The sequence below is a fragment of the Ostrea edulis genome, chromosome 7, assembly GCF_947568905.1.
Source record: "Ostrea edulis chromosome 7, xbOstEdul1.1, whole genome shotgun sequence".
In the NCBI taxonomy this organism is placed as follows: Eukaryota; Metazoa; Mollusca; class Bivalvia; order Ostreida; family Ostreidae; genus Ostrea; species Ostrea edulis.
The window spans coordinates 21,022,710-21,036,295 of NC_079170.1; the positions used below are offsets into that span (position 1 = coordinate 21,022,710).

The following is a 13,586-nucleotide window of genomic DNA, read 5'->3' on the forward strand; positions in this document are numbered from 1 at the left end:
TTATTTTGTTTCACGAAGGCAGTTTTTCTGAAATTCGGCGATATCCCTCCATTTTAACGCTAAAAATTCATATAAATCGCCTATTGCTTGATTTAAACTCGAATTACTTTGGCTAACGTTTCTGAATACACGTCTTTTAAACATATTTTCAAAAATGTTTTAATCAAGAAATAAATTCCAATTGGTTTTATTATATATTTGAATAACTTAATTTCATCAATCTTTCATGCAACACCTTTAGGGATATTAACATGAGACGTGCAACACCTTTTGATATAAGACCTGCGACTTTTTGCAATTCTTAAAACTGATTACATACTCCTATTTAAATTCCTATATGATAGTTTCTTCTCGCATCTAAGTGCAAAAAGGTCATTATTTAATTTCAATCTATATGTACCAATATTTAAATTGTTTTCATATGTATACATATATAGTTAGAAGACATGAGTGTGTGTGGATCTAATGTACCATTGATTTGTATTAACACAATTTATTCATCTTTTATTTCCTCTATGTACAGAAATTATCAACATATATACAAAGGATAAACCAAACTTTACATTGTCGGCGACAAAACATTCCTCAAAAATATGAAGTAAATGAAAATTAAGGATTATCTCCCTCATGCATAGCTCTAATCCTTGGACGAATTTGGCTCCACTTTTTTGGCACGCTGTTTTGGGCTATATTTAACTCTAAAACTTCATAGTTATTTCGGATTTCAAACATTTCGGTTGAGCATCACTGAAGAGACATTATTTGTCGAAATGCTCATCTGGTGCATCAAAATTGGTACCGTATAAGTTTTACATTATGACCCCTTGGTCGAGGCCTCTGCTGGTGGACTGTTAGTCCCCGAGGGTCTCTACAGCCCAGTAGCTAAGTATTTCGTTACTAGCTTGAAAATACGAATGTATATTCAATTGCTGTTACAAAATTTAGAAATTCATTTCAAAATTAGAGAGTATCTCCCTCATGCATAGCTCTTATCCTTGGACGAATTTGGCTCCACTTTTTTGGCACGCTGTTTTGGGCTATATTTAGCTCTAAAACTTCATAGTTATTTCGGATTTCAAACATTTCGGTTGAGCATCACTGAAGAGACATTATTTGTCGAAATGCGCATCTGGTGCATCAAAATTGGTACCGTATAAGTTTTACATATAAAGGTGAGAAAAGGCAATATTTTGTCAAATTTTCGTAAGTCCAGTCATTCGGTAATGCAGATTTTTACTGAATTGGGGGAAGTTTATAAGTCTGATAAAGTATCTTATGAGACAGTTCGTAGGTGGAGAAAGATATTTCTGACTGGTACAGAGTCCGTCAAAGATGCAGCAAAATCTGGTCGACCTGTGACTGTAACAGGCAAGACAAATGTCTAAAATGTAAGGGAAATAATTGAATTTTGTGTCGGGTTTTGTGCGAACTTTTACATAAGCTCTAATTTCTTCCAATATTCTCAACCCGTTTCCCAACCATTTTTACAACAGTGGTAAACGACTGGCTCTATCAAAATGACAATAAGTTTAAAACTATGATATGTGGAGCTGTTCAAAGGCTCGTGTTTATACCGTTGGAGAGGTATTGAATAGAGGTATTCAAGAGTATCATCATCCACGAAATCGTGCAAAGCGTTATGCGCTGTGGTACAAGTTATGGTTATCTTCTAGCATACGAGTAAAATTCACATTATCAAATAGATGGGCGGTCTTCTGTCACGAGTGCGCGGAGCGCACGAGTGAGAGAAGGACCGCCCATCTCTTTGATAATGTGAATTTTACGAGGATGCTACAGGATAACCGACTTGTCACATATTTCAAAAGCTTCTCATTTTACATTTATTGAACCATACATTCAATACAATGGTAGATTGCCATAGATGCATGTGTATATAAGATTTAATACGCTTTACCCGTAAATCAGCAAAACTAACTTAACGAAAACTGATTATCCCTGTCAGTATCAATCACATACTGGTGGCTTCATAAATTATTTTTCAGGAATTTAATTCTATACATGTAGTTTGTATAAATGTTTTAAGAAAACATGTATAACACAAATATTAAAGTAGAATAAGGATTAAAGACTTGCATTAGCAAACTCTTTATAAAATGAGAGAGAGAGATTTAACATTACTGACTGAAAAAAAAACACGGTCACATGTAAGTGTATATCTGTTACATAACAATTCCTGACTGCTTCAACGCCCATCATCAATCGGCGCACGCTTTACCCGTAAAACAGCAAAACTAACTTAACGAAAACTGATCATCCCTGGCAGTATCTATCACATATTGGTGGCTGTATAACACAAATAAGGATTAAAGACTTACATTGGCAAACTCTCTCTCTCTCTCTCTCATTTTATAAAGTTTGCTAATGCAAGTCTTTAATCCTTATTTGTGTTATACAGCCACCAATATGTGATAGATACTACCAGGGATAATCAGTTTTCGTTAAGTTAGTTTTGCTGTTTTACGGGTAAAGCGTGCGCCGATTGATGATGGCCATTGAAGCAGACAGGAATTGTTATGTAACAGATATACACATACCTGTGATCATGGGTTTTTTTTCAGTCAGTAATATTAAATAGTTCTCTCTCTCTCTCATTTTATAAAGAGTTTGCTAATGCAAGTCTTTAATCCTTTTCCTACTTTAATATTTGTGTTACAGTATACATGTTTTCTTAAACATTTGTACAAATATATGTATAGAATTAAATTCCTGAACTGACAGGGGTAATCAATTTTCGTTAAGTTAGTTTTGCTGTTTTATGGGTAAAGCGTATTAAATCTTATATACACATGCATCTATGGCCATCTACCATTGTATTTAATGTATGGTTCAATAAATGTAAAATGAGAAGCTTTTGAAATATGTGACAAGTCGGTTATCTTCTAGCATCCTCGTAAAATTCACATTATCAAAGAGATGGGCGGTCCTTCTCTCACTCGTGCGCTCCGCCCACTCGTGACAGAAGGACCGCCCACCTATTTGATAATGTGATATTACTCAGATGCTAGAAGATAACCATTACTTACATATCGAACAGCCCTCGTACATTTTGAATTTTACGGTTTATCATCAAAACATACATGTTGAATATGACATTAAAAGCAAAGAATCTATGGGCCTTCACAGTAACTATAGTAACATACAACAACTCAATAGGCAGATCAACCAATCAAATTGTTAGTTTTATATCAAAATTTGAACAGATTGGCCTTAGCTAAATTCACAGATTTTATTTTCTCAAATTTTCATTTCAATGACCGTTTTTTCCTGAAAGCTCGGTACGTAGTTCAGGGGTCAGGAATCCACACTTCATGGTGTTCGTATATATTCTCAGAATGCACGATAGTGAATGTAGTTCTTGCCCTAGAGCCTGGACCCAAATGCAGTTGAGAATGTCTTAATTTTGGAAAAGACTACATTTTTCTTCATAACCGTGCATAAATTATTTATTGACAATAAACGGGGGTAAAGAAGACAATTTTAAGGAGGTTCTCTACACCAATATGGACTTTCTGATTTTTTGGCCATGCATTCAACAGTAGAATCTGAGTTATTTTCATGAAGGATAAAGACTCTCAACCTGTCATTTATTTTTAGGATATTTTTTATGATTTTTTTTAATAAACAGTGAATGATCCATAATTTTAAATTTATCTCACAAATGGCCAGTACCTTTGGTGTATATAATCATACACAATGTCCTTCCATGAAAAACCCAAAAAATCATGTTTGAAAATGAGTTCATATTTTATTTTATCTGCAAAAAAATGTACAATTCAGATAAAGAAATAATTATTATGAAAATCACTGGATGAATCCCCACAAAAATCTACAAATAAAAAGTACAGACATTAGATAGATGCATAATGAAAAGAAATTGAATGAAATTGAAAAATCCAAATTTTTAATGATATTTTTCAAAAATCCTGGAATAAAAGTCTTATTGCAAGAGTTATCTTTCATAATTTTGACTGAACCGAAATAGCATGCATTCAATTTAGAAGAATAAATCTCTAAGTAATGAAATCTAGATATTAAATCATTGTTTACAGTTATAAATCAAAATTGAAGTAATTTGAGACTCATTTTTCAAAACAATATGGATATGAAAGCAGAAACTAGAGTACTTGAATCTATAAAACACTCAATACTTGTATTGAAGAGAGAAGCAGTAACTAAAACTATAAGCTATAGTATAAACAATATATGTACAAGTGTCACAGAAATTTTAAAAAACCCATTAAAAGCAATGAACAAAAGCAGGACATACATAAACCCAGCACAAACAAGACAAACAATTAACACACTGTCACAAAAACAAAGGACATTCATTAACACAGAAAATATAATTATACAGAAAGACTTTTAGTAATAAAATAATCAGAGACTCCACATAAATATATACAATACACAAATCTATTTACCTTGTTCCTGTTTAAGAGATGTGCTCATACTTACTTTATTTTCTTTACCTTTATTTGTAAAAAATTCGTATACACCTGTATCAATATATAAAGGAACAATGTGTATGCATGATAGCTTTGCAATTGAAAAAGTTTAAATCTAAAGAATTATGATTCAAATTACATGTAAGAAAAATCTATCTAATTAGAGAAATGAGCAATAATCTTTGCAAATACAGACTTTGTTTTAGTTACTCTTACAACACCATTATTGTTTGTTTCACTCAAGATGTTTTCAATACCCTCTTGTCCCCCCCTTTCAAATGCCATTTTCAGATGTTGGTAAGACAAACCAGACAGTGCTATTTTCTTTAACATGTAATTTGACAGACTGTTTGACAAAGGGTGCAGAGATGACAAGCATTCATTTGTCCTTGATTTATAATGAATTGACTGTATAACGTATTCAACACTAAAACTATGCTTTAACAATATATCACAGCTGAGCTTGTAATGAACAAATAAAGATTGCAACGCCTTTACATCTTCCACAGCAGAGTGTGCATCATAGCACATTTCCAAAGAATCCTTCACCAAGGTTTCCAGTTTGTATGTTTTTCGACCTGGCAAAACTTCTCTTACAACACACAAACTATCCACAAAACCTTTAATAAGCAATGAAATATTGCCTGTATTTAAACAGGCTTTCATTAAGATGATAGAGTCAAATGCTTTTCCATTATGACAAACAAGCAAGGGATTTTGGAATTGTTTTAGCCACTCAACAAAATCCAACAAGCATCTTTCAATGGAGATGCTATCAACTTTTTCTTTTGTGATGAAACATTTCACTATTGACAATGTGTATTCTGGTCACAGATGTTGCACCAGGTGTAATCTCTATAGTAGGCAGAACATACCTATTAAATGTTTCCTCTCCAACCATACATGCCATCTGAATAATTTGACATGATGTACCTAAAACATCAGTACATTTATGAGATGCATGGACAATGTGTATTGGGTTTTATGTAAACACATGAAAAATACAAAATAATAAATTGTGTTCTATTTGAAATTCATATTTTTGGTTTGTACACTTATTTGAATAATAGAAAAGATGTGTCAGTAAAACAATGTTACTCCTGTATGGCAGCAAAGTTGATGATGATCATTTTAGATCAATGTGGGTTTTTTTTAAAAAGAGGTCAAACACCAAGGTCAAGGTCAAAAACATACATTACAATGAGAACAAGAGAACCATGGGTCACACAACTCCCCTGAGTTATCTTGGCGCATATTTAAAGATTTTCCCTAAATGTATTTGCATGTAAAACTTTGATCCCTAATGTGGCCCCAACCTACCTCTGGGGGCATGATTTTAACAACATTGAATCTGCATTATGTCAGGAAGCTTTCTTGTAAATTTCAGCTTTTCTGGCTCAGTGCTTCTTGTTGAGAAGATTTTTAAATGACCCCACCGAATTTTTGCATTTTTGTGATTATCTCCCCTTTGAAGAGGAAATGGCCCTTCATCTGAACAAACTTGCAAGCCCTTCACCCAAGGATGCTTTTTCCCAAGTTTGGTTGAAATTGGCCCAGTGGTTCAGGAGAAGAAGTAGAAAATGTGAAAAGTTTATAAACAGACAGACGGACAACGGGTGATCAGAAAAGCCCACTTGAGCTTTCAGCTCAGGTGAGCTAAAACACACCATTTTGCTTTTGTATGTAAAACGAAAGCAGCATATAAAAGTCTATAAAACAAAATTTTACCCAAGCCAGTTGTTTCCAAGTCAAAATAAAGAAAGGTGTTTTTTTGGTCATTGTTATTTACCACTCTGGGTATTGGAGGTATCATCACATCTGGAATCTCCTCCGTGCTTTGGTTGTTGTCGATTAAATCAACACCAGACTGATAGGTAGCACCTTCCTTAATTTCTGCAGTCGACACCTGTAATAATACATAAAATCATAGTTAGAATTGGATACATGTATAGTACATGCATATGAATAATTGTGTTCAGTATGATTGTGTACTCAAAATTATGGAATTTTAACGTACATAAACAAACAGTGGATTTGTGTATTCCAATTTTTTTGATCGAGTAAATCAATGCTTGGTAGAAATACCATACATTTGTAGCTAAACCATTCTAACATACATCTTTTGTCATTGTAGATTTCAGTTCCTGTCGACGTTTCTTATATGTAGTGGTTTCTTTACTGGCTTTGTTGTATTCTCATTTTTTTTCTACTTTCGTGTTATATTTTATGGTGTTCTTTCCAGGTGACAGCAATAAGTTGTCATAAACCTACAAATACATATTTATTCAAATAGTTTGGTATACAATAAAATATATAATCCAGGTATACATATTCATTCAAAAACAGCTTTTTCTCTCTTTTTCTGCATTTTTAAAAATCATTTACAAACCTTAGACAGAGTCTCCTGACCAATATTTTTCTGGGCTACAGCAACTGCCACTCTAAATGCAGTAGATTCTGATCCAGCATAAAACCGAGATTTGGGATTTTTGCAGGCTACCATGTGATTAAAGCTCCCATTTGCTTGAGTGCTGCCAATCTTCAAAAGTTTATCAACATTATTAGAAAATGTCTGAAAAACTTTCTGAAGATCATGAAGAAAACCCTCCCCTGTCAAATACTTCCCGTAGGGTAGGTTTCTGGGTTTGTATGATTCTGATTGTTTTAAAGACCTAAAATAAAGTATATAACATTATAGTGTAAAGAGCATATATTCGAATAGATTACCTGATTGATAATGAGAGTATAACTTGTTGATATTCAACAATCACTTTAATGTACCTTAATGTAATTCAATAATATATATTCTACATACCCACACCAGTCTCCACATTGGGAATGATTTCCAAAAACATGTAAAGGTATAGCGCTGAGATTTGTTGTTAATGAAGCTTTGTCTGTTGCACTTTTGACAGCATATGCAAAACATTTCGTCAGGTGTTTAATTGTTTTGGGCCCCAATGCAGCATATTTCTTTTCCTTTCTTAATTCGAATAACTTGTTGGTAAAATTCTTTTTGGTGTGGTTGAAATCAGATTGTTTCTCCAGATCTTCATCAAATGTTATTTTTGCTCTAAAAATATACACATGAATAAAAATATTTTTATATTTAGATAAAGGTAATGAAAGTATTTCTGCTTGTATCTGTAATACACTTTATGGTATAGGTTACCTTGAAATTGTGGTTGAATCATTATCCATAATTAATTTCTTTACATGGAATCCTTTGTTTTTCATATCTTGCAGCATCTATAAAACCAGAACACGTGTTTTATTTATAGAATTAAAATTATCATCTAACTTAAGATTTAATTACAGGAAACAAAGTATCTTATAGACAAGTATAACCTCTATTGCCATATCTGATTCCATAGCTTTTGATGACTTGTCCCAATTCTTTCTACAGTCATGTTCTTTTACATCACCCTCTTTCGCTCTGTCACAAAATCGACATTTCTTACTGCGAAAGGAATATGCCAACACTTTGCCTGTGTTCACGCCTATCATACTTCCATGACCTGAAATTTTTTAAAAAGTGTACATAATATGATGTGTTGACCTAACAATGTGCACATAATATAGATCTATCATGTGCAGAGAACTACATTGATGTTGGAATTTACCTGAAAGACTGGCATAGTTTCTACCACTTCCTCGAGTCTGCCAACCAGCATCAAAAGAAACAGCCTCCTCACTATCTGTTACTTCACAGCTGCAAGTTCAATAAATACTTCTTTAATTTTTTATTAATATCAATTTGTTTGCTTTTTATTGAATTTATTAATAGCAATAAAATTTTATTGAATGATTTCTGTTATCAATAATATTTGGGAAAATTTAATATCATTTCACATAAATATACATGCCTGTTCTTTTCATTTAATATTGCATTCTGGCATGTTGCATCTGCAACTGCCTCAAAAGCCACCCCTGCCTCTCTTTCTCTCCTTTTTAATGTTGTTGGGGTAACAGATGGTAAATTAAGTGCAGCAAGCAAAGCATTTATTGCAGTTTCCCCAATGCCACAAAAAAGCATTGCTGAAATGAAGGTCAGAAGAAGTATATTCAAATTCCTTTTACTTCTTAAAAACTTGAATATAGCAATGAACAAAAGTGTTAATTTTTTTTTTACCTGCACCTAACTTGGAATTTACATCCCAAGCATTTGGACCATGTCTTTTCCCTGTTGGAACCAGGCTCACCTTTTTGCAGTTCTCACACTTAATGTGAAGTAGACTACCTAAAAATGTACATATAACATATCAATACATGTGTAAAAATGCAGTCAATTGTTTAGTATCTCAGTATTTACAAATTTATTTTCATACAATTTTATACTGAACAGAATTACAAAGAAATGAAAACAAAAAGCAAATAATATTAAAAGTTATATAGTTATATATATATATATATATATATATATATATATATATATATATATATAATTCAATAAAAAAATCAGGAAAATATACAGTTCCAAAATATATTTAAATCACTAGCGCTTTCTGGATTTTAACATCCATCCTCAGGTGAATACAAAATAAAATTATTTAAAATTTGTATTCACCTGAGGATGGATGTTAAAATCCAGAAAGCGCTAGTGATTTAAATATATTTTGGAACTGTATATTTTCCTGATTTTTTTATTGAATTATTTTGACTGTGTGATATCAACTCTTTCTATTTGGATTATATATATATATATAATGAATTATGTTCCTTGTATCAATACCTAGTCCATATCTGCTATCTCCTATACAAGCAGACAGATTCAAGGGTTTACAGCAATAATGGCATCCTTTCATTAGCTCCTTAGCTAAAAAATTTATCTCTATAATGTGGCGTCCTTGTAGTTCATGAAAGTTTGCCCCTACAAAATTTAGAGTTGAATCCCAAATGTATGAAGTCCATAACGTACAATACAAATGTTTATATCACATGCAATAGGCCATATTGAGCTGACAATTAAGAGAAAAACTTACTATTTTGTAATGAATTTGCCAATGGCTTCAAAGAATTTTGATTTACATATTTGATATAAAAATACATCTACTTACACGTATGTACAACTTATCTATATTCATGTATAAATACAGTGGAGCCTCGGTAATCCGGACGCCATTAATCCGGACGCTTCACCTTCCGGACGCTTTTTCTAGGGAACGGAATTTGTATACGTTATTTTGCACCATTAATCCGGAAATTCGCGTTCCGGATCCGGACGGTCACTTTTTACTACAAAACGTTATAATGCATTGAAAATTGTACCGTTAATCCGGACGGTAATTTGTTTAGGGAAGGTCTGTGTCGGACAATTTTAGCAAGGCGTAAATTATAAAGAAAACAAGCCAAACTATCTAATTGAAGCGATTACCTGTACCCTGTCAACACCTCCCTCCAATTAGGTGGTGTGTGATGATAAGTCCGTTAGATAGCACGTGCCGATCGAGACATTGTATTGCCAATTTTCGCACATAAGATCTTTATTGCGTGTAGTGTTGAATTTTGTAAATAAATCTGTAGTATATTAATTTACAGTCTTGATCAATAGCCTAATAGTATTAATAAATTAAACATCATGCCGTAATGATAATTTTTTAACTGCTACACATATCAGTTGTACTGATTCGTAAATTGATATCGGCTTATTCAAATCTAAAGAGTGTAGATTATACTTCTAGATTCTGGATTTTATACTGTTGATTGGTGTGAAATATACATGTATGTTCATGCACATGTAGTATAAGTTTTTAACGTTTAGAATGTCACGCATGTAGAATGTACCTGTGTACGATATTGATTCTTGTTACGATGTTGTAGAGCTTTATTGCTTTCGAAATTTTAAACTTTGGGTAGAAGTGAGAAAATTACCATTTTAAGGAAAATGACAATTAAATTCTGTATGTACCTGTAATGTTAGTTTTAACCGAGTTTTGTTCCGTTATTATCGCATCATGAAAATAATAGGTGCGCGTGACTAGATCAAAGCAGTAGTAGGTCTTGATATTACGAGCTTAAATGATTTTGTTCTCCCGATATTGTCTTGGATAATTATAAAATAAGAAATATAAACTCTGGCAGATTGAATTTTGGTTAAAGAATGTTGTCAACTGACATGATAATCACAAATTCTTATATCAACTTTGGACGATGAAGATTGTTTTAACAGACCGCCGAACCCGTGAATCGTGACAGATGGAAATTACCGGCCTCTTTAAGAAGTAAAAGTGTGATGAAATGTTTGAAGTGTAAATGATTATGTTAGTTACTAATGATTTATTTACTTATAGTTACATAAAGTGCTTCATTATTTGTTTTAGTGCATACGGTACACAGTTTTGTATATTAATTTGTAGGGATCATATGTATGTACAATGTAAGCACAGGCAAATACACTGAACATGTACATTAAATTTTAGTGCTTTGAAATACATGTAAATGTTAACATTATCATAATTTAATTACTAATGCAAATGGTCAAATCCAATGATAGAATGTGTTTAATTCACTATGCATCAATAAAGTAGGCACATATTGGTTACTTAGTCAAAGCTAGAAAATATGCGATTCAATTATCCGGACGCTTCATTTATCCGGATGATTTTGCTGGGAACCAAAGTGTCCGGATTAACGAGGCTCCACTGTACATGTACTTTGTTATTATAAACACCTCTCACCATTCTTTCCAGCTTCACTTGATCTATCATCATCACCCTCACCATCAACATCACTATCCTCCTCCTCCTCCTCCTCATCATCAGTGCCTTCTGCATTTTTCAAGTTTTGTTTCTGTATAGCTGAAATTTAACACATTGCGTGTACTCACATCATGTTTATCATATTGATTTGAAATCTATATATTTTCCTGTACACAGCTATTTTTCTCAATATAATGAAAAGCATTAGAAATACACATACAAGAGCTGTTCATGGACACATATGGATGGTCATGAAAAGCACTACTATCCTCTGCAGAAGTGGGTGGTTCCTTTCTTTTCTTGGGGAAAAGACTACTGACTTCACGACCTACATATTGATAAAAAACAATTACAGACATAATTGATTAACATCTTGGCTTTAGCCTTAGCATAAAGATCAGCTGAAGATATGTAAACATTACACTCCATTTAGAACAAATCACTATCAAAGGCACTAGGCCTAAATGTTTCTATAAATGATGCTTATTGCACGTGAGTCTTAGAATATTTTATGTATTTCATAAATTATTCTATTCAGTCTCAGATGATGATGGTACATTTCTTCAATAGAGTTATTTCATCAATCCAATTGTTTAAAAGCTCATACTATTGTGAGTGTTGTGTCATACAACACATTGGCTTACAATGTGTTGTATTGTCAGAAATCTGCTGACAACATGTGTCTGACGTGTTTCATACCGATTTTTAGGCCGTTCTTGGCACACTGATTTTGACTACGGATAACTCCGTTTGTAAACCTGATCAAGATACAGGGCTCACGGCGGATGTGACCGGTCGACAGGGGATGCTTACTCCTCCTAGGCACCTGATCCCACCTCTGGTGTTAATCTCAGCGAGATTCGTCGAGGCTGGATATTTGGACTGACGCCTCTTCCGAATCTCAGACCAGTGTCACATAAAGTGATTCGGGAAATCTTGCCTGAACTTCGGCCGCTTGTTGCGATTAAAATGGGTTAAATTGAATTTCTTGCCCGCTTCAACTTTTCGCCTCAGACATCCTATTAACTCCCTATCACAATGAAACATGCATTTCTTACCTTTACAAGGTGTAAATCCCACAGTAATTCAAGTTGGCTATTTTCGAAGCCATTGCAAACGGCCACCATTTCATATTTTACCTTCTCAACACTGAAGAGTTCCGATAGTTTAGGACGCCTTCTAATAGATTGATTAAATATTACACAGTTTTCTTTTTATTGCTTTTAATTTTTATGCTTAAATGCTTTGTACAAAGTAATTGTCAACCAGTAAGTTCTGTATTTTCAATCATAGTACAAATTGTCATGAAGTAGTATATCGGAACTCTTCAGTGTTGAGAAGGTAAAATATGAAATGGTGGCCGTTTGCAATGGCTTCGAAAATAGCCAACTTGAATTACTGTGGGATTTACACCTTGTAAAGGTAAGAAATGCATGTTTCATTGTGATAGGGAGTTAATAGGATGTCTGAGGCGAAAAGTTGAAGCGGGTAAGAAATTCAATTTAACCCATTTTAATCGCAACAAGCGGCCGAAGTTCAGGCAAGATTTCCCGAATCACTTTATGTGACACTGGTCTGAGATTCGGAAGAGGCGTCAGTCCAAATATCCAGCCTCGACGAATCTCGCTGAGATTACTCTGGTGTGTCCGTGTTTGCCCAATTTATACGAGTTATGAGATTGATCACTGTTCGTTATCTTCACCTTTCATACAAGTTCTCAAACATATAGGCCTAACCACACTTACCTTCATTCATATAAGTATGCTCATGTTCTACACACGATATGAATTGTAGAGGTGTTGGAAGATCTCCCAATTCCATGTCGCGATTCCCCGTGCAAACGAACAGCTGATTGTCAATGTTGATCCGCGTTTTCGTGATCATTTATATTTATATCATATCAACAAAACGCTTTAGTGATTCAGATCTATTTATAAGAAGAGTTCCAAAAACCGGTGTCTAGTGATTTTTTTGCATGACAATTTTGGCCAACCGGAACAAAATGGTGTTTCGAGAGGAAGTCAGCCATTTTTATGACGCTGTAGCACATTACCTTAAACATCAAATGCATTTTCACAAATTATCTTTTTAGGAATTTTGCACTAAAGCTTGAAGGTTAGGGAAAATTTTCAATTTTGATGAACAGCCACATTCTCTCTACTAGAAAACTGACCAATCAGAATGGGTCTGGCATTGGTGCCTGACGGACGGTGGGCAGATAAAAACCTTCCAAAGGAAACTCAATTATTGCTTGCAATAAAAATTACTGACAGACGGACGGAAATCTGAAAATTGAAAGATGTCTTCAGAGTATAACGCACAAAATTTAAGAAAGTTTTTAATTCATTCAACCTCAAATCATTCACTGCCCTCTCAGGTATAAGTCCCATAACTCCGTAATGACAAATCTGAAAATCGAAAG

At 33.6% G+C, this 13,586-nt stretch overlaps 1 protein-coding gene across 5 annotated transcripts; it reads right to left on the reverse strand.

The window, feature by feature from the left end:
• Nucleotides 1–3,746: 3,746 nt before the first annotated feature.
• LOC125656832 (uncharacterized) lies at nucleotides 3,747–13,277 on the reverse strand. Of its 5 annotated transcripts, none has more exons than XM_048887416.2 (15): nucleotides 12,910–13,277; nucleotides 11,385–11,492; nucleotides 11,144–11,263; nucleotides 9,199–9,336; nucleotides 8,599–8,706; nucleotides 8,333–8,504; nucleotides 8,090–8,178; nucleotides 7,815–7,984; nucleotides 7,639–7,715; nucleotides 7,282–7,539; nucleotides 6,856–7,138; nucleotides 6,584–6,733; nucleotides 6,195–6,372; nucleotides 5,342–5,399; nucleotides 3,747–4,490 (listed from the first exon to the last, which is right to left on the reverse strand). In XM_048887416.2, exons 1-12 carry the CDS (start codon nucleotides 13,046–13,048, stop codon nucleotides 6,662–6,664), a joined length of 1,734 nt encoding a protein of 577 aa, XP_048743373.2. In that variant the 5' UTR covers nucleotides 13,049–13,277; the 3' UTR covers nucleotides 3,747–4,490; nucleotides 5,342–5,399; nucleotides 6,195–6,372; nucleotides 6,584–6,661. The 5 variants fall into 5 exon arrangements, with proteins under 5 accessions (XP_048743373.2, XP_048743372.2, XP_048743375.2 ...); XM_048887415.2 differs by having other exon boundaries at nucleotides 3,747–4,517; XM_048887418.2 differs by lacking the exon at nucleotides 12,910–13,277 and adding an exon at nucleotides 12,223–12,794 and having other exon boundaries at nucleotides 3,747–4,517.
• Between the last annotated feature and the right edge of the window lie 309 nt (nucleotides 13,278–13,586).

Bases quoted from the DNA above. Each gene is read 5' to 3' on its own strand.
- LOC125656832 (XM_048887417.2), bottom strand. From the start codon at position 13,048: ATGATCACGAAAACGCGGATCAACATTGACAATCAGCTGTTCGTTTGC. The intron at 11,493-12,909 runs GTAAGTGTGGTT...ATCAATATGTAG, and splicing joins GCATACTTATATGAATGAAG to GTCGTGAAGTCAGTAGTCTT. The intron at 8,707-9,198 runs GTATTGATACAA...GTACATTTTTAG, and splicing joins AGATAGCAGATATGGACTAG to GTAGTCTACTTCACATTAAG.